This window comes from Chelonus insularis, unplaced genomic scaffold (assembly GCF_013357705.1).
Source record: "Chelonus insularis isolate UGA/USDA-ARS -01 unplaced genomic scaffold, ASM1335770v1 contig_77_pilon, whole genome shotgun sequence".
In the NCBI taxonomy this organism is placed as follows: Eukaryota; Metazoa; Arthropoda; class Insecta; order Hymenoptera; family Braconidae; genus Chelonus; species Chelonus insularis.
This window is the reverse complement of record NW_023276746.1, coordinates 146,131-165,303: the sequence shown is the minus strand read 5'-3', so window position 1 is coordinate 165,303 and position 19,173 is coordinate 146,131. Positions and strand designations below refer to the sequence as shown.

Below are 19,173 nucleotides of genomic sequence, written 5' to 3'. Positions count from 1 at the left end.
GAAACGTTGAAGGGCCCGCCAATCAGATTAATATACGAAATGTTTTGAGAAAGCAACCAAAGGATTGTAATGCAATATTGATGATAAGAGTAAAATTAAGCTGTATGTTGGAATAGGTTGGACGGAAGAGTATATATTTTTGTAAGAAAATGGATGTTTCGGTGGGCAAGGAGTGTACATATACGAAAAGAATTTTTTCACTGCTCAGAAGTAAAAACAATGCACTGTAAATCTCCGTTTTCTAAAATGTATTATTTTAATGCGGAAAAGTGTGTTAAATATAACGTCACCCATTTGATTAACATTGTAGTCACTTTTAACGCACATCTAAGTGTGTAAAAAGTGACTACAATGTCAATCAAATGGGTGACATCATATTTAACACACTTATCCGCATTAAAATAATGCATCTTGGAAAACTGGGATTTACAGTATGAAAAGTACATGATTCGACATTTAGAAGTAAAATGTGTGTACATAAAAGTAAATTTTGACTTAGTATAAGTGAAATTCACTTCTGGATACACACATTTTTACTTCTAAACGTCGAATCGTGTATTTCTCATTGTTTTTACTTCCGAGCAGTGAAAAATTATCTCCGTATAGATAGTCTTGTAAAAAGAGTATTGTACAATTCTGGAATAAAATCTAATCTCATCTGTTACTGACATATGGTAATATAACAGCATGTTAAAACAATTAGAATGCATTCTAATTGTTTTAATTCTTTAGAATAAACAAAAATTTATTTGATTAAAAAAAATGTCATTTTAAATATTGATTTTACAAAGTTAATAATTCTTTTCTAATACTAGTTTCTTTGATCATTTGAGAATAAAGATAATTTCATGATGAATACAATTTTTTATAGGTCTAAAATTTGTTAAAAAAAAATTTCATCTTGCTTACAAACTTGGTCATTAAGCTCCACATGTCTATTTGATGCTGATATTCATTGCAAGAAGTAAAACTCATAAAGAGATATTTTTATCTTCTGAAATAATAAACTTACTTACTGTTAAAAATTCCCATCTACCAACCGTTCAGTGTTGCATCTTATTGTTACCATGGTTAAATCGATTGCTCTAGTCTATCATCAAAACACTGTACAGTATTTAACATTTGTTGATATTAAAATAAAAATACTTATTCTCTACCAAATAAAATTTTTATTGGTATCTTTAACATGACCTTGGTTCTTAATCGTGTTGATTACACAACTGTTGGTGTAACTTCTCGAGGAACGATGAAAATATTACCATCGAGTGACCCAAAAGCGACCCAGAAATTCGCTGTTGGTGACAATGATGGAATTATTTATATTTTTAGTAAGTTTTATAACTTAATATCTTCTTGTAAAAAAAGTCAATTGAGACAAATTATAGTAATTTCAATTTAAAACTGATCTCTTTTCTGTTCAGGCATGAAGAAAAATGAACTCCAGTTGGTGTTTAAATCACTTCCAAGTTATAAAATAGAAAAAATAGTTCTGGGTGGTGGTACCAGTAACTCCAATGATGTACCAAAGGACAGAATATTCGTGGCATATAACAATTCTGTAAAAGGATACACTAAAAAAGGGAAACCTTTTTTGGAATTCGATACCAACCTTATGGACACTATTTCTGCCATGTAAGAATTATTTTCCTAAAGATGCTTAGAATATTTGATGTGACTACTCTTAAGGAAAATCATCTTTCTTAAATTTGATTAAAATGTAGTGAAGTCCAGCTTTTTCAGAACAAAAGTTTGGAAGCTAGGAAATTTACAATTGCTCAAATCTGATTAAATCTGCACAATTTTTCTGCAATTCACTACAAAAAAAGTTCCCTAGAACTCATCAAGTTTGATTAGATTAATTTTTCTTATCAGATCAGATTTAAAAATGAGTTTAAAATAGGAAACTAAAACTCAACTTAAATATTTATCAACGATTACTATGTAGGGAAATAATTCATCTTTTGTTTTGTTAAAAAACAATACGATCAATAGTTAGATCTATCATCTAATTTATTTTCAAAGTTATTCGTAAATAATTAGTCCTTGTCAAACCATTGCAAATTTTATTTTACCATATCTGTGTACACATCCAGAAACAAATAATACACTGTGTAACTTACACATTATACCATTGCCAACTATCCCATACACTTATAATTACTTATTCATTCAATCATCACACTGACTTGAAACTATTTTGCAACATAATTAAAAATCTTTGGTTGCTCTTTCAAAATTCCTAACTAGTGTGCAAATGTATTTATTAGGTGGACCATTGAGTTCCTGCGCTTGGAGCCAGTACACATCTGGTTCGTTTGATCCATCAATCCACTTATCAATTTCTACATTCACACGTGAGCTGACTAGTTTTCTTGCTTCTCTACACACAAAAATGTGCTCCAAACTCTCATAATTATTCCCACATAGCCTACACAACGATGATCTCTATCCATTCTTGCCCCCTATCGTGCAACAATTACATCAGTCCAGTCAATGTACAGCAGAAAACAGGGTTAATAAAAAATTTCGTGGCACAAGTCAAGACTGGGCTCATTTTGTAGAAAAAAATGCGCTGAATTTAATCGATTAATTCCAAGCCAAAAAAACCAGCCTCGTCATATTTTTCTTTTGATTTAAAAATCAATTATTCCGCTGAATCCACATATTTTAATGAATATCTCGTGAATGAAGCCGAAATCGCCAATATTTTACTGGAAAAATAATCTTAATCGAGACCATGTCTCCTTTAACCAACCACCACTGGTGTCTGAGTCGTCTTATAGATTCTACTAAATTTTGAGTTTAAGATCTTTGTGTTGTCTTCTTTGGCTTCAATCTCTCTAATAAAAGAAATTAAATATATTTATTTTAATTTTACTATTTTCTATAACGATTGGACTATAAGGTTCGTTTTAGGAGGAGACTTAGCAGTGTGTGCTCGTGATGTTTACCATCGTTACCAGAACTGCAAAGACGCAGACTCTCTGCTCGTTGGAGAAACCTTAAATGACGTCATTCTTTTGCCTAGTGGGGACAGTGCGGGTTCAGTAACTGCAATTTTAGCCTGTGGAGATCGTGCAGTATGTATTAAAATTAACCAATTATTTGGATTTCTCTTGTTTAAAAAATAAAATGTATTTGAATTTTTAGATTCGCATCTTGACCAGTAGAAAAAGTCCAACAGTTTTGAGGCTCTCTAGTATACCGACAGTGTTTTCTTCTTTCAAAGAACATGACCGTGAGTTGTACGATCGAGTATTGCTTGGTACTCAAGATGGAAAAGTTGGCCTTTTACTTCTTCCCGGCAGCAAAACCGTCCGAAACATCTGGTTGTTGAACACTTATGGATCAGAAATCACTTGTCTTGATACCTATGATCTAGATGGTTCAGGAGTTGATATTATTGTTGGGAGACTTGACGGATCTGTTGAAGTCTTTAATTTCTCTGGGCTTGATGAAATCCTGACCCCTTTACTGAGATTTAAATATGTATGGATCCATTCCCGATATTAAATTAAATAAATCTCCAAGATTTTATGGTTAGTTAATGAGTAAACTTTTCAATAGGTTGCTGGAGAAAGCATTACTTCAGTTGGCGGTGGTGTCATTGGTACTCCAGAGTACAAAGAAGTTCTAGTCACGACGTATTCTGGAAAAATATTCGGATTAACCACCAAACCTCCAGGAGCTCTAGAAGCTGGTGTTGCTTCCAATGAACCAGAGACGATACGTCGACTAGAGGCTGAGATCCGTGAACTAGAACAGAAGTATCAAGAACAAAGTGAATATGGAGGTTTCCTTATGAGTGCAGATCCTTTTCTATCACCGTCAATATTATGCGTCAATCACAGGTTATGGTCCAATAACAAAGGATTGGCAACCTTTGATCATTTTTCTCCGCGAGTAGATAAAAACATGTGGACTAGTGCTAAGTTATTTCGAAAAATTCAAAGGTTGCTCACTTTTACTATAATTAATTAATAATTATAACATCTTAGCATCAAAGTTGCAATATTGAAAGATCACATTGTCCCATATATTCTTATAGAGACTTATACACCGCTTCTCGTTCATTCTGGTAAGACTGAATCGTAAAATTGAAATATATTATTTTCCTATTTGTTCTTATAGTATCTCATACGATGCTTCTTAATGATTTTCATTGAAATTGACGATAAATTAAAAAATATTATTTTCCTATTCGTTCTCGGTAGGATGTATAGGATTGTCCTATCCATTCTCTATCATTCTTGTATCATAGTTTCAAATTTTTGTTCCACCTGTAAGTTCTGGTCCGTTCTTATAATTTTTTTATGAGAACCGCGCTACTTTCCGATAGAACTTATTAATTCTCATAAAATGTTTATGGATTTCAATAGTATTCTGACGGATTCTATTAGATTGTTTTATCAGAGATGATAGAGAAAAGAGAATAATTGTAAACACTTGACATTACTACCATTCTTGCGAATTGCATTCTAATTATAATAATAATAAACTTTATTGGCATCGAAACTTTAAAGTTCCATGCAGCCGACATTCTAATTATAACAGTTGAAAGAAATAATTAAAACATATATATCATTTCTGTCTTCTATTATTGATTCTTATTTGACAACACATAACATTTATCAAAGAAATTCACCATCATTAGTCTAAATGTTTTTTTTATTTCTTCAACAGAATGACACTAAATCGAGACACTGCGACTTACTTGCTATCAATTGAATTGGACTCTCCAATTGATTTTATATTGATTCAATCGAACACTCCAGTCGAGTTGATAGATGACAATAACAATGCCGTTTTAAGTTTCTCAGAGGTCAATCCTGCTAAAGATGGGAATTATGTACTAGCTACGTACAGATGTCAAGTCAATACCAATCAACTCGAGACAAAGATCAAAACTATTGAGGGACACTCTGGTCTGCTTCAAATATATGTCACATGTCAGGTATGTTAATGATGAATTTTCTAACTAAAACTTAAGCACAAGGTTCAATAAATGTTAGATTTTTTATAAAAAAATTTAAGAATAAATCAATTAATGAACTATTGTTGGTTTTAGATTCAACCCAAATGTTGCAGAGTAGTTAAAATTCCTATCTTAGCACTATCACTTCATATTAGAGTACATGAAGACGATGAAGAGGATATGAAGAAATATTTCTCTTCCTCTGGTCCCTACAATGAACTGAAACTCGTAGGGAACTTTACTGTTGCTGAGGTATTATTCATAGCATTACATTATTTCAAAACATCCAACTCTTCATTATCAAATTTAAAATTGAATCTTAAATTGTCTTCAGTCAAATTTTAATTAGCTGTTGTTAATTATTCAATCTAATTCTAAATCTCCATTTGCTTCTTTTAAGAGTGAGACTCGCATTAATTATTTAAAATAAATTTATTCCGCTTCTTTATTTCTTCTTACAATATTTCAACCTTAATTGTAGCACATACATTTTTAAAACTTTATTCGTTTGATTTTTAGATCCACGCTTGGTTATCGCTTGCTCTACCAGAGCTATCAGAGAGACCCACTTTAAATGACAACGAAGTTAAGTTAAATTATGTATCAACGCGTATTGGATCAACCCTTAGATGTCAATATAAGTGAGATAGTGCTTTTTATTCAAGGAGACTGGGGCCAGCTGTGACAAGGGTAGGTTGTTACAGAGGGCAACGATGTAATAGCAAACGTTGCTGCTGTAACAACCTACCAGTGTCACAACCGGTCCCAGTCTCCCTTATAGACTTTGATAGTTTTAAATAACTAGTCTGTTGTTGATTTTCATTAGAAAAGGAACTGCTGTTTTCTCAAGTGAAAATGTATCAACAATACTGATCTTGCGAGACTTGATGACTAAGGAAGCTACCAAACGGAAAATCAAGCTTGATGTGTTCTGCAGTAAGTACTTGAATGACATTTGAATAAAACATGGAATAGATTTGATGACTTGTAAATTATCAGACTATTTTCAAGTTATCAAGTATTTAATTGAGCATTTTTTTCACACAAAACTATTTGACTTTTATTAAAAATACCTGGATATTAGAAGAAAACCATAGGGTCTGAAAGATTGATGTGACCTAATATAGCTGAAACGATTGTCACAAAACCAATAAGAAAATAAGTCAAATAACATTATATCTGTATTAAAGTAAATTTAAAGCAATTTAAGAATTATTTAGGCTCTATTAAGTCTGATTATAATTTTCTTGAAAAGATAAATATTTAAAATTAAGGCTCCAACGATAACAACTATCAGACGACTTTGCGACTTACACAGACGAAAAAATTCACTGCTGGGATTGGAGATTGAACCAAACTTTCCAGCTGCCTCGTAGGTTCTCTGCCACTTAAGTTATCTTAAATCCGTAAACATTTCTCTATTTTTCGTACTTGCACTCATCTTAACATCACTCCCTTTACTCTATTATCATTGTATGTTAGCGAACCTTCCATGGGTAAATAAGCTGGAGCTCCATTTCTGTAAATGTACCGAATATTCTGATCATTTCAAGTTGAAAGCATTTCTTCTATGAATAATTCTCTGATAATTTTCTAGCTGTTGATGATGGAGCAATGAAAAAAATGCTAGAAAAAATATTTCCTCAATTAAAAAATGCTCACGAGTTGCAAGAAAACGTCCAGATAATAAATGCTTTACATGATTGGGACATGATTGATAATCCAGAAGAAACCTTGGGAACTCATTTCCAGAAGTTGTTGAAAGATGAAGAAGATCTTAAGAGAAAGTATGATAAAAATCCTAAGGCCCTTCAAGAGATCCAGACAATTATTACTGAGTTGTATGTCGATTGGAAACGTGCTAAAGGCTCTCATCAGAGGTAAAGATGATGATAAACATTTTCTCTGTGATTACAAATATTAGTATGTTTGAATGAATTCAAGTCATCTTGAGTTTATGTCAGAGTTAATATTTTTTTCTAGAAAATAATCACAAATATTAATATTTATTTAAATTTTATATAATTTCCTAAAAGAAAAACGAAAATGCTGCTTAGCTTTGATAAAAGAATATATAAATATTTTGTTTAAGATTGACCAGTGAAATGGCAAAGGAAGATTTAAATAATGCAATGGAGTCGGGTGAGTTTTCAGTTTTACTTGAATTATTTATGAAAAATGATTCTAATTCTCCGGATCGTTCACCACCATCATCACCTACAAAGCCAACATCACAAGATGATGCAACAGAAAGCTAAAAAAATTAATAAATTTATGAATTTTTAGATTAAATGATTAAAATAATGCAATTATTTGTGATTTTTTGTATATCTTTCTCTATTAATTATTTTTGTTGTTTTTTTTTTATAAAAAAATGCAAATTTATCATTAGTAGCACTTACAATTTCTTCATCAATGTCTTCTGATAATGCGAGTATTACTTAATTGCAATAAATATTTACACATATAATGTAAATGATAAAAAAAAAACTAAATGAATTATTGTGCCTGCCAACTTTGTGAATGAATAGTTATTTTTTTTTTACATAAAATAATTTTATAACTATGTAACTCACGGCAGGTGAAATTTTTAATTTTAATTTAAATAAAACGAATAATAATAATTATTCAATTTATAATGAATTATGCATTTATTATTCGTTTAAAAAATGATTGCCTCTGTGACTATGTATTTCGTTGTCACCCAAATATATGTATATAAATGTATTTATATACCAAAAATGATGAAATAATATTTTTAGTCTCTCTTGGCACACTCAATCTTGTTACTCTTCTTTATCTTATCGTACATGAGTGTCTCTTGTATTGTGATACCAATTTGCGTAATTTACATAAAAAAATACTGCCTGTAATTCAGAAAAATTTCCATTAGTTTTTGAAGAATATGAAAAAACCAATGTCTTTATTTAAAAATAATATAACAATAGAAAAAGTAGGAAATTATTCTTATTATAATTTTAATTAATGAAGATGATTTTAAACAGTATTTTTCTTAATAATCCAGTCAATATGCTTTAAAAAATAGCCCAATTTGAAAGTCCGCTGAACATTAACCGATTTTGTTCATTAGGTTGTTTTTAGTGATGGCAGACATCAGTATGAATTTGTGACCACATAGCAAAATGTGCTTTTTTGTTTATAAAAAAATAGCTTTTCTTTTTTTTTTCCCCTTTAGTCTGCCCCGCCGCCCCTGCACTTAGCCACGGGGCCATTGTACTGGGTCCAAACTTATGGTAAAGGCGGTCTTAGGTGGGTTGGTACAGCCCGGCCTCGTAGCAAAATTGCAGAAGCCTGTCCGTCCCGACCGTCTCGAGAATGGGTGCGTCGGTCCCAAGGTTCCCTAACAGGCGCTGCCTGGGTTCCCTTAGCCCCGAGCATTCCCTTATCATGTGGAGAGGCGTCTCTTCTTCCTTACCACACCACCGGCACGCGGATTCCTCTCCGCGTCCCAGCATCTTCATATGGCGTCGAGTTAGCCAGTGCCCTGTGACGGTGCCCACGGCCACTCTTAGCCTTCTTTTATCCAGTTCGATCAGGTCCCTACTCACTTGAGTTGTGGGTTTCCTGATGAACGCTCTGGTGTGCCTCATCCCCGAGGTCTCCGCCCAGTAGCTGGTGAATCTTTTGTGCAGCCACTTGTCCCCCAGCGCCTTCACAAGTTCCCCGGGAGCGTTTATCTCCACTGGGCCCCTGTCACCTCCGCCGCTGGCGCCAATACGGGCCAGCCTGTCAGCTTCGGTGTTGCCGCGTATACCGCAGTGACTTGGTACCTTTAGCAGCTTCAGTTTGTTGCGGCATGCCGCTTGTTTTAGTACCCTTCTGCAGTGGTCCACGAGTTTTGAACAGGTAGCCACTTGCGAAAGAGCCGTTAAGGCAGCATAGCTGTCACTGCAGATATAGATATGCTGCCCAGTGCAATCTCTTCTGGTGATATGCATAGCGCATAACAGGATTGCGTACACCTCTGCCTGGAACACGGAAGCGTCCTGGCCCAGGGTGTAGGATTCCTCCACCCGTGGTCCCCCGCACCAGATTCCGGCTCCGGCCTCTTAAACTTCGCAAAAAATAGCTTTTTTGGGATTAAATATCTTGAAAAAAACGCACTTGCATTATGGCAAACTCTATCAAATTTGCATATTTTTTTTTTATCTTGAAAGGTAATGACAATAAATCAATGCCAAGTTGGTTTACATATTTGGCATAAATATAGCTTCCGATAAAAAAAAAAAAACTTCAAAAAGTTCATTTGTTGATGAGTTACGATCAATTGTTTAAAAAACAGTGGTACTTTTGACATAAACAATTAAATATTTCAAGAACCGTTAGTCGTAGAGAGTTGAGACTGGTCTCATTGTTTTTCGCGTGAAGATCTCAAAAATTATACGCATTATGTCTCGATCTCTAATGCGTTTTTTTCAAGATATTTAATACCAAAAAAGCTATTTTTTTATAAACAAAAAAGCACATTTTGCCATGTGGTCACAAATTCATACTGATGTCTGCCATTACTAAAAACAACCTAATGAACAAAATCGGTTAATGTTCAACGGACTTTCATTTTGAAAAGCATATTGACTGGACTATAACACTGATTTTGATCTGAGCATCATAAATTTGTGATTAAAAATTCATGGCTATACCTTACATATTTATTTATAAACATTTTTACTCTTTTCATGCTTTCAGTCTTAATTTTTGTGCATGTAGAAATGCTTTTCATGCCAAAAGTGGTTTTACATCCGGGTTGGTAAATACCTTATGAGCTTTAAAACATTCTTTTGCAATCATAAAAAAATATTAAAATTAGTAGGGGAATAATTCTACTTTTTCTTTGTTTCTCTGATATTTTTATTACATACTTACAAAGAATCAGATGTCCTGTCAACAGACTCCAACGGATCACGATCTACACCAGTAGCAACAACAACATCTTGATTATTAGAATTAGTGATGGTGATGACATTGCTATATTCTATTCTCTGAGAACAAACACCTTCATGAGGTAAAATAGCTTCAGGATCATCATCAGGTGGTACGATTTCTACGACACTATTTGGTGATTCTAATTTGAGCTCCTGAACTAAATCTTGAATCAAAGATCTTGAATGAACCTGTCGCTTGTCCTGACTATTACTACCATTATCATCATTGTTTATCATCATCTTACAGTTGGTTATGCGATCATCAATTGGTCCTCGATTTGTTCCACCATTGTTGCCTGTATTAGCACCATTTCCACGATTATTAGCTGCACCTCCATTGACACCACCTCCTCCAGCTCTTGTATGAGTGTGCATATGTCGCTTCATGTCACTACGAACTCGGAATGGTTTTCCACATACTGTACACGGGTGCGGCTTTTCACCGGTATGGATACGACGATGATTTTGAAGATAACTACTTGCCCGAAATGTTTTATTACAATACTCACAACGATAATTTTTCTCTCCAGTATGTATACGTCGGTGAACTATTAATGAATATTTACGAGCAAAATCTTTACCACAATATTCACATTGAAATTGTCGTTGTTCGGAATGAATACTCATTGAATGGTACTTGAGATCACCCCATTGTCGAAAATGTCGACCACAGTCTTCGCATTTGTATGGCTTGTCACCACTATGAAGACGTTTATGGACCTAAAATAAATTACATTAAATTATTTCACTTATTTTATTATATTTTAAATATAAAATTGTTTATATTTAAACATAGCAGGAGGGGAGGGGGGTGTTAAAAAGCTGGTCTAAAATTTTTAACAGCCCTCCCCCCACTCCACCTTCAATCCTTTCCAACATCAAGTATTTACAAAATACTAACTATTCAAGATAGTGTACATTTCCCAATTTTTAAACCTTAAAAACTGTGTGAAGTAATGTTTTCCGCGCGCAACATATATATATATTCTTTTTCAGCATAAAAAACTGTATAACATACTAAAATTTTAAGAAAATTGGGCGTATGCAACCTAAACTAAATAATTACCAAACAATTTATCTTTTATAAATTTAGAAATATTTCTTCTAAATTTTTTCTAAATGTATTCTAAAATTGTAATGTATTTAAAATAAATTAATAATCATAATTTTACTCGAAACTCTGTAATAAAAGAGACACAAAGTATATTTTTTAATTTTTTTTCGTGTCATTCAAAGCGATAAAAAGTTACTTAATCAATATACAGAGCATTAGTGTATATATTTAATGAATATTAATTTTATTTTTAAGGGCCTAAGGTATTTTTAAGATTATTCTTCTCCTCTAAGTTACATAAACAATTGAAATATCAAACTTTAATTAAAGCTTTTTAATGAAATGAGAACATTTGTTAATTTTTTTTTAAATTCTAAAACAATGGCTAAAATTTTTCTATGATTTGGACGTTACTTTAAAGTCTATCAATTGTTAAACTCACCTTTAATGCACTTGCAGCAAAGAAACTCTTTCCACAAATTTCACACTGATGTGGTCGTTCACCACTATGAGATCTCATGTGATAAACAAGGCTATTTTTATGATGAAATGATCTATCACATTGTGGACAAGTTATTTCATCATCTAGAAATAATTCATCAAGTCCAATTAATGAAACATTAATTAAAACTTATAAATTAAAAGCTCATTTTTAAAATAAAATATCCGAAACTTACTTGGTGTTTTCCGAACCTTAGGAGTTTTCTTTTTCTTTCCATTATTACTACAATCAACATCAAACTTATTTGGTGGTAAACTTTGCTCATTGATAACTCTCAATGATGATAATGTTCCATTAGAATTTTGACTGATGGAATTGATTAAACTACCTTTTGCTTCTCCTGGTGACACAATAGTAGTTTTAATAAAATTATTCGAAAGATTATTAGCAGAACTATTCGTTGTCGAAGTTGTTGTTATTGATGATCCTATAGTTGTGGTAGTTGTTGTTGATGTTGTTGGAGCTGTTGATATAGACCATAAATTGGTGTCATTATGAACACTTGTTGTTAAAGTATTCGTTTCTGTATCATCATCAATATGTGCTCCAGTTTCTTCAACTGTTAAATGAAAATTAATAGCATTCTATTAAACATCTATACTATCTGAAAAAAACAAATAATAAAAAAAGTTTAGTTCATTACCAACACCACGAATTCCTTCCATTAAATCTTCAGGCTCACTAAACTCTTCGATAACATTATCCAGATTCTGAACTGTTTGTGACATTGAAATAGTGATGTTTGTATCACAAGTTGTCTGTGCTGTTCTCGTTTCCTGTTTAACTGGCTCATAGTGATTCTAAAAAAGTTAAAAATATTTTTTTACTACATTTTCCAATTCTAAAATATCATCTAAATCTCACCTTTAGATGTTCAAAAAACTTCAACTGTCCATCAAATTCATCACAACATAATTCACATTTAAACACCTGTCGATGAAGAATCTCATTACCATTATCCAACATGATAACATCCTGATTATTTTTTCCAACATCTTTTTTAATAATATTTTTCTTATTATTATTGTTATTATTCTGTTGTTTTAATTTCCTAGCAATGCGTTTCTTATGTGGTAATGATCGTTTAGGTCCTTGAGCAGTAGGAGTTGACGTTGATATTGTCGTTGCCGTTGTTATTGTTGATGTTGGTGTACTAATAATATCTTCACCACTATCATCATCAGCAGAGACATCGATATTATATTCACTTTTTACATCAATAAACTCCTGCTTAACGTTATGACTAATTCTCTTAACATACGACGGCTGTAAATTCGAAGAATATGAGTGTCTAGGTGGTGACGATGGAGGCTGAGGTGTTGTCCCTACTGGCTGCGGTGATGGTTCTGATTCAGGAATTGCTTGAATAGAGTAAGTATTAACTGGAGATAATGATGTCAATTGACTGACATCTGATAGAGTTGGATCTCCATTGTGAGGTTGTTGTTGGCCTGTGTTATTATGCCCCAACTGTTGATGGTGGTGGTGATGATGATGGTGATGGTGATGGTGATGATGCTTTTGCTGTTGTTGAAATTGGACTGCTACCAAAGCAGCTGCTAGTTTGCGGTCGTCCTGGAGAAAATAAGTAAAACAAATTTAGGAAACGGTTTTTGGAACTTTGAAGTTAAAATTAGAGTCAGGACTAAAATGACAACTAGTCTTAACTGACTTCAATAAAGAAAGATTTTCTCAAGTCTAGCAATCATCATTTCAAGCCTTATCTTATCATGCATGCATTTGAGAGTAAAAATAAAAATTGTCATTTTCATTCATGATTCATTTTCAATCAATCAAATCTTGAGTTTGATTATTCTTTGTTAATGTCAACTTAAAACAAGAGACTTCTTGGCTTCCTTTCCTATCTATCTGACAAAACAAAACCTAAGTACTTATTGTCAATTGTTAAGGATTTAAATTTGAAATAAATGAATTTGTTTATTGAAGTAATATTGCTATAGTCTTTGTAAAAAAAAATAATATAAATTTTTTCAATCAATCATAGAATTAAAATCTCCAACACCAGGATGGACCATTCAGGTTCTTCTGGCCTAACTGGGAGGTATTTCATTAGACTTTTTTCATCGAATTCTTCACATACAGTCAAAGCATACTTGTCCTGCTCAACACATGGCCAACACATTGCCTGTTTATTGTCCAACCTTAAAACATTATCATGTGTTTTACTCTAGGCCCAACAACAGACAACTTTTGTTCTTTTTTTCCCGAATAGTCCACAAGTTTGTGTAAAAAAAGCATCAAAGCATTTTATAAACTAGGAATTAATCTCGAGTATTAAGGACTTGTTTATCATCTTTATTCAACTCAAAATTTAAAGATTTTTTTTTCTAATTTGTTCTTCAAGTGTTTGTTTATTTTTTAAGTTGGATTGTAAACTCACCTCTGTCAATTCATGAGGCAGTAGATCATCAGTTTCATAATATTGATTAGCAGAATTGAACTCAGAAGCCACATTAGCAGCATTTATCATGTCTACAACCATTCCTTCTGATATTAATTCCCCACTTAATGTCAAAAGAGGTACTTTACTCAAAGAATCACTATTATCAGTCCGTTGGATAGTGATATATTGATGATGATCATCATCATTAATGCTTTCAAGGAGTACTGCTGCTTGAGCATCTTCATCAGTCGTTATTTCCATCATTGTTAATTTTTCTAATGTTTTTAAATCAAAAATAATAAAATTCACGACACTTTGGATTATTTTTAATTAATTGGTTATCTTAATTATGACATATATTTATAATATATGTGAATATCTAATAATGTACACATATATACATAAGTGATTATTTGATCATTTAAATGATATTAATTAATTTCATAATTGCACTAACTGAAATTTTATATTAAATTTAAAATCACCGCCAAATTAAAAACAACTGTGGGGTAGCGGTATTGTCAATGACAGCGCACTGCCAAGGTCATTGTTTGTATGTACTTGTATATTGTTGCCAAGCTACTCTTTCTTTAACACTGAATAAAATCTTCAAGTTATTTTAACACTTGTTTTTTTATCCATTTCATAATTATTTTAATCTTTATTGCCAATTTTATTATTATTAAATTTTATTAATTATAATTTAATAATGCTTATTTAATGATGATTGTAAACAAATAGAAATATTGAAACACTGTACAACTAAATATGACAACAGTGCTTAGTGATGGACGCCATTATAAACCGGATGTCTCTTACTAGTTCCTTAATTGACAAAATTCTCGGATTTGCCTTAGCCTACCATCTTACGGACACGAGTTCTACTTTACCCGCTAAAATTTCAATTCAAAATTTTTACATTTAAGGTAGTTCACTCGAAATTAATGTTTTCTTAGGATTTTCTTTTACTACATTAGAATTAACGATTATTAGAAAATAAAACGTTTATTTTAATAAAAAAATCAATTCACCTTTTAGAACTCGAGTTATTTGAAATCAAAGTTCACTCTTCTCTCCATTTAAACCAATGACGTAGTCAATCTACAAGATTAGGTTTTTTATTTTCATTTAAAAACGGTTCTTTCAATTTTCGTAAAAAAATTATGTAATGTAAATGCATTTATAACAAATATTCTGTCAACACAAAATTAAGTTTTATCGTAACATTCCTAAAAGAATAAGTTATTATTAATAATTTTAGTTTAAACTCTCATAAAAAATACGCATTAACCTTCTTTTTTGAATCTTTTTTTGTTTTTTGGAATGATAGAAGACAAATTAACGAAGATGCAGAAAGCTAGTGTGTATACTTCATAAAAAAAATTAATTTATTTCGAAGGGTCCTGGGTCTTTTTTTTTTGATACGGCCCGTAACAAGTAAACTACCTTAACATTTTTTCGAATTAATTTAGAAGTAAATAATTAGATTGTTAACTAAAAACTTCATATTAATTCAAATTTTTCGAAAATTAATCATTAAAAAACCCTAGTATGCAGTAAAATTTGTTGAAGATTTGAATTCGAAATAAATTTATTTATTAAATATTGTTTATTAATTAATTAATAAACAAGTATTATCTTAATTATTAAAAAAATAGAGTTCTTTCCAATCATAAAACTCGAATTCTCAACCCTACGGTCTCAAAAGATAATAAATTAAAATATAATTATTATCAAATGACAAATTTATCATTTTATATTAGTTTAATTTATTTAATAATATTATAATATATAACAACACACATGATTAATTACTACAATCCTGAATAATTACATTTGTTTGTTTTTTTTTCGTATACTGAATGATATAAAACTATGAAAATTCTTACAATAAATATCACAAATATTAATATTTCACTCCTATTCATGATCAATATAAAGCCTTAATTCTTCGACTGTTTTTTCCTAAATATTTTATTACTTCTCAATTATTCTTGGATATTTCATTAAAATTTAGTACTTATGTACACAAAAAATATTTGGTATATTCATTGAAATAAAAATTAAAATTTCCTTAGCATTTAATGATATAAAAAATATGACTTCATTACGTATTGACGTAATTACTTTTACTCTCTGTACTGTAATAAGTATCTATGGTATTTTCGTTGATCGTAGACTCTGTTGATGGCTGACGTTGATATAAATGATCACCTCGAGTACCAGAATCACTATTATTATTATATCCTGACGATGATGTGGAAGAGGAAAGACAAGTAGCTTGACTTGACGTTGGTAATGACGATGAACCTTTAATAATGGTTGCCGTATATTGAATTTGATCTGGCAAAAGTGATGTTCTTTCTGTCGCACTTGCCCAAGTATCATGCTCGTAATGACTATGATCATAATTATTTCGTCCACGTATCCTACGACTCAATGACGATCCAACAACACCTAAATGTTCTTTAATGTCATTATGAACATCTGATACGTCCCACATCGCTCTGAAAAAAAAATGTTAACATTTCAATTTTATATTCCAGTTATAAAATGATAATGTTATTTTTGGAGTATTGTTTGATGCTCGAACCTAAATGCATCCCACCAAGCTTGAGTTTGAGATAGATTTACGTATGATTTGTAACTAAAACTGTAGTGATGAGCTATCGCTGCTAAGAACATTTCAATGCAGATCAAGAAATCTTGAAGTTTCGAAGCTATATGCCGGACATCATCGGTGTTATTGGCATCAAAAATACTAGATATGATGCCAAAATATGCAAGTATCGTTATTATAACTCCTTGGCTGAAATAAAATAAAGATTAATTTATTGTATGGAAAATAAGTTAATTAATTCATTAATTAGATTGACAAAAAAATAGGGTTGAAATTCAAGTTTTCATACTCCAATGACGTACAAATTTGAAATGTAACAGTGTGAATGGAAGATTGATAAACAAAATACTGTGTGTGTGTATATGAGGTTTTAAGTGGTCAAGACAGTCAGTTAGCCGCTTTGATGTATCGTCCAGTTCAACTTTGTAAACCTTTCTGGGTTGCTCCAAAAGGAGAAGCTATTCTTTTCTATAAAATATAAGTATTCTTATCTGTTGTTACGCACTCTCTATTTTCTTTAAAACATAAACATCATTTTTCTGTAACTTCCAATAATAATTTAAAAAATAGCGAAACAATTTAGAAAGTCTAGTATTAAGTTAATATGATACCTTTGTCTTCAAGGTGGACAGAAGTCATTGACAAACATGGTAATTGTAGTTTAAATTAAAGTTTGTAGACTAATAAATATAAAAATTAGAAATAGTTTCAAGTGTTTCACTGGTTTTCTTACCAACCCAATGCATACATTAAAATTTAGTTTGTAATAAATGTTTTTTCAGTAAGATACATTTATAAGTACAAGATTGGCAAGCAAAAATACTTACAAAAACGAAAAGAACACAACAGCCTTGATACATAGAAACTTTCCAATTGGTTTCATTGGCTTTAAGGCTTCAGAATTGGCTCGGTAGAACAATACTAAGCAGTACATGGCTATGAATTGCGACAGATTATTTAACGCAATCATATAAGGAAATGCAACATTTCCACGAAACTCGCCTTCACCATAAACATCATTCAACGCACAAATGCTGCAACATAAATGACTTAATGAATTATTTTTTACTTCTAATTTACTTTCAATTATAGTTAATTAATCAACTTACAATGAAATAAGTGTTGATAAAGGTCTAACAACAGTATACTGGAGAATTCCATGTTTACACTTATGAACAAATTCACGTCCCATTCGCCAAGTGGGCAAACAACACAAAGGAAACATGTGTTTAACCTGCTGCTGTACGGGTAATTCATGACGGTTTTCAAGTTGATGTTCAATAGTATTGAGGTAGGCCAACAGGTACATCATAAAATTATAAATAACGTAAGCCTCATAACACTCACGTAAACTATCAACGTAAATACTTTGTTCTGGATAAATTAATCCAAGCCAAGCATTAACAGCATAAATTGGTACCATCCACAATATTCTAATGATATATTTTTGTAATCTCGGTTGTGTATAATGAATCATATGTTGTATTATTTCATAAAAAGCTATTGGTAATGACAATAGCACAAAAGCACCACCAATCAATGCTCCTTGGTCTTCTTTGTTAAAGCCATTTTTCATTGAATTTCTTAGCAATATCGGCACAAGTATACATATTAATAATGTGTACAACCCTGTCAACACTGGCAGTATCCATATTCTCCATTTTCTACAAATATTGGCCATTTTGTTACTCATTAAGTTTTTATTCTATATTACACTAATTAAAGATATTTCTTGATATTATTATTAAATTTAGGTTATATGAACTGTTTATTTCATCTCGTTATAGATTATTTTTAGTGTCCAGTCCTGTAAACAAGTATTATGAGTCATTTCTATAATAAAAATTCAATTTAATTTGTATAATTTCAATTATTACCATTGTTAAAGATATAGACATTGCAATAACATAATGGATTAACATGTAGTCCTTTAAAACACTTGAACAATTTATCTATTGTTATCGTTAATTTTACATAATTATAACATTCATTATTGTTTTATCATTGCAATAGTTATTGTTCTTTCATTCTTTCACTTGTTTAAATAATGCCATTGTCCAAAATATTTTAGATATTTTTTAATGATAAGAAGACTCGATGATGTCGTCCGGTGATGATTATCACAATTATTTGCGTTGTTAGTTTATAAGATATGATTCAGTTTATCTACAATTATTATTGCCTTGATAATGTATTTAATAGTTATAATGATGAGCAGAAAATGATGCAAAAAAGTGTTAAATTATTTTTTATAAAGATAATAATATGTACTGGTATAAAAATAGGTTATCTATCACTAATTACTATCCACGTTACACATAATTTAACAACAATAGAATTTGGAAACTTCTATTATCAGTTATAAATATATTTTTTCATTTCTTAGTCTCAATAAATTAAAAAAAACACTATAGTCTACTAATGACTACAAGTTGATATTATCAAGATACTCCGAAATGATTGACAAGTAGTTGTGGCAGTTCTGTTACTGCTACCTATCAAAAAAATCAACACTAGTTGAAGTTACTTTCTGCCTTATCGACGCAAGATAATTTACCATCTCCAATATTTTAAATATTGATGAAGAATCGAATATTTGAAGTTGAATAAAATTAATTAAAGTAAACAATTAAAATTTCATTTATTCTTAAAGAATAGGTAAAAATAAAATGTTC

General features: G+C 31.2%; 3 protein-coding genes across 4 annotated transcripts; 1 reads left to right on the top strand and 2 right to left on the bottom strand.

Annotated features, from left to right (window-relative positions):
• Positions 1-1,186: 1,186 nt before the first annotated feature.
• LOC118071372 (Bardet-Biedl syndrome 7 protein homolog) lies at positions 1,187-7,474 on the top strand. Its single transcript, XM_035090499.1, has 11 exons — positions 1,187-1,328; positions 1,422-1,632; positions 2,906-3,080; positions 3,151-3,489; positions 3,568-3,851; positions 4,684-4,954; positions 5,069-5,227; positions 5,495-5,616; positions 5,802-5,911; positions 6,573-6,855; positions 7,068-7,474. The coding sequence occupies exons 1-11, from the start codon at positions 1,187-1,189 to the stop codon at positions 7,231-7,233; spliced, it is 2,262 nt and encodes a 753-aa protein (XP_034946390.1). The 3' UTR covers positions 7,234-7,474.
• Positions 7,465-14,680, bottom strand: LOC118071367 (zinc finger protein 354A-like). 2 transcript variants are annotated; one of them, XM_035090493.1, is made up of 8 exons: positions 13,876-14,680; positions 12,339-13,049; positions 12,118-12,274; positions 11,650-12,033; positions 11,415-11,557; positions 10,164-10,638; positions 9,860-10,082; positions 7,465-7,842 (listed from the first exon to the last, which is right to left on the bottom strand). In XM_035090493.1, exons 1-8 carry the CDS (start codon positions 14,140-14,142, stop codon positions 7,824-7,826), a joined length of 2,379 nt encoding a protein of 792 aa, XP_034946384.1. In that variant the 5' UTR covers positions 14,143-14,680; the 3' UTR covers positions 7,465-7,823. The 2 variants fall into 2 exon arrangements, with proteins under 2 accessions (XP_034946384.1, XP_034946383.1); XM_035090492.1 differs by having other exon boundaries at positions 9,860-10,638.
• A 1,006-nt stretch (positions 14,681-15,686) lies between these two features.
• LOC118071368 (transmembrane protein 184C) lies at positions 15,687-18,971 on the bottom strand. The gene is made up of 5 exons (XM_035090494.1): positions 18,376-18,971; positions 17,608-18,305; positions 17,326-17,532; positions 16,472-16,687; positions 15,687-16,385 (listed from the first exon to the last, which is right to left on the bottom strand). The coding sequence occupies exons 2-5, from the start codon at positions 18,189-18,191 to the stop codon at positions 15,986-15,988; spliced, it is 1,407 nt and encodes a 468-aa protein (XP_034946385.1). The 5' UTR covers positions 18,192-18,305; positions 18,376-18,971; the 3' UTR covers positions 15,687-15,985.
• Positions 18,972-19,173: the final 202 nt, after the last annotated feature.

Bases quoted from the DNA above. Each gene is read 5' to 3' on its own strand.
- LOC118071372 (XM_035090499.1), top strand. From the start codon at position 1,187: ATGACCTTGGTTCTTAATCGTGTTGATTACACAACTGTTGGTGTAACT. The intron at 4,955-5,068 runs GTATGTTAATGA...TGTTGGTTTTAG, and splicing joins AAATATATGTCACATGTCAG to ATTCAACCCAAATGTTGCAG. The intron at 5,228-5,494 runs GTATTATTCATA...TTTGATTTTTAG, and splicing joins GGAACTTTACTGTTGCTGAG to ATCCACGCTTGGTTATCGCT.
- LOC118071367 (XM_035090492.1), bottom strand. From the start codon at position 14,142: ATGATGGAAATAACGACTGATGAAGATGCTCAAGCAGCAGTACTCCTT. The intron at 12,034-12,117 runs GTAATGAACTAA...TTCATTTAACAG, and splicing joins GGAAGGAATTCGTGGTGTTG to TTGAAGAAACTGGAGCACAT. The intron at 10,639-11,414 runs GTGAGTTTAACA...AATTTATTTTAG, and splicing joins TTGCTGCAAGTGCATTAAAG to GTCCATAAACGTCTTCATAG.
- LOC118071368 (XM_035090494.1), bottom strand. From the start codon at position 18,191: ATGAGTAACAAAATGGCCAATATTTGTAGAAAATGGAGAATATGGATA. The intron at 17,533-17,607 runs GTAAGTTGATTA...TTTATGTTGCAG, and splicing joins TTATCAACACTTATTTCATT to CATTTGTGCGTTGAATGATG. The intron at 16,386-16,471 runs GTTCGAGCATCA...TTTTTTTTTCAG, and splicing joins GCTTGGTGGGATGCATTTAG to AGCGATGTGGGACGTATCAG.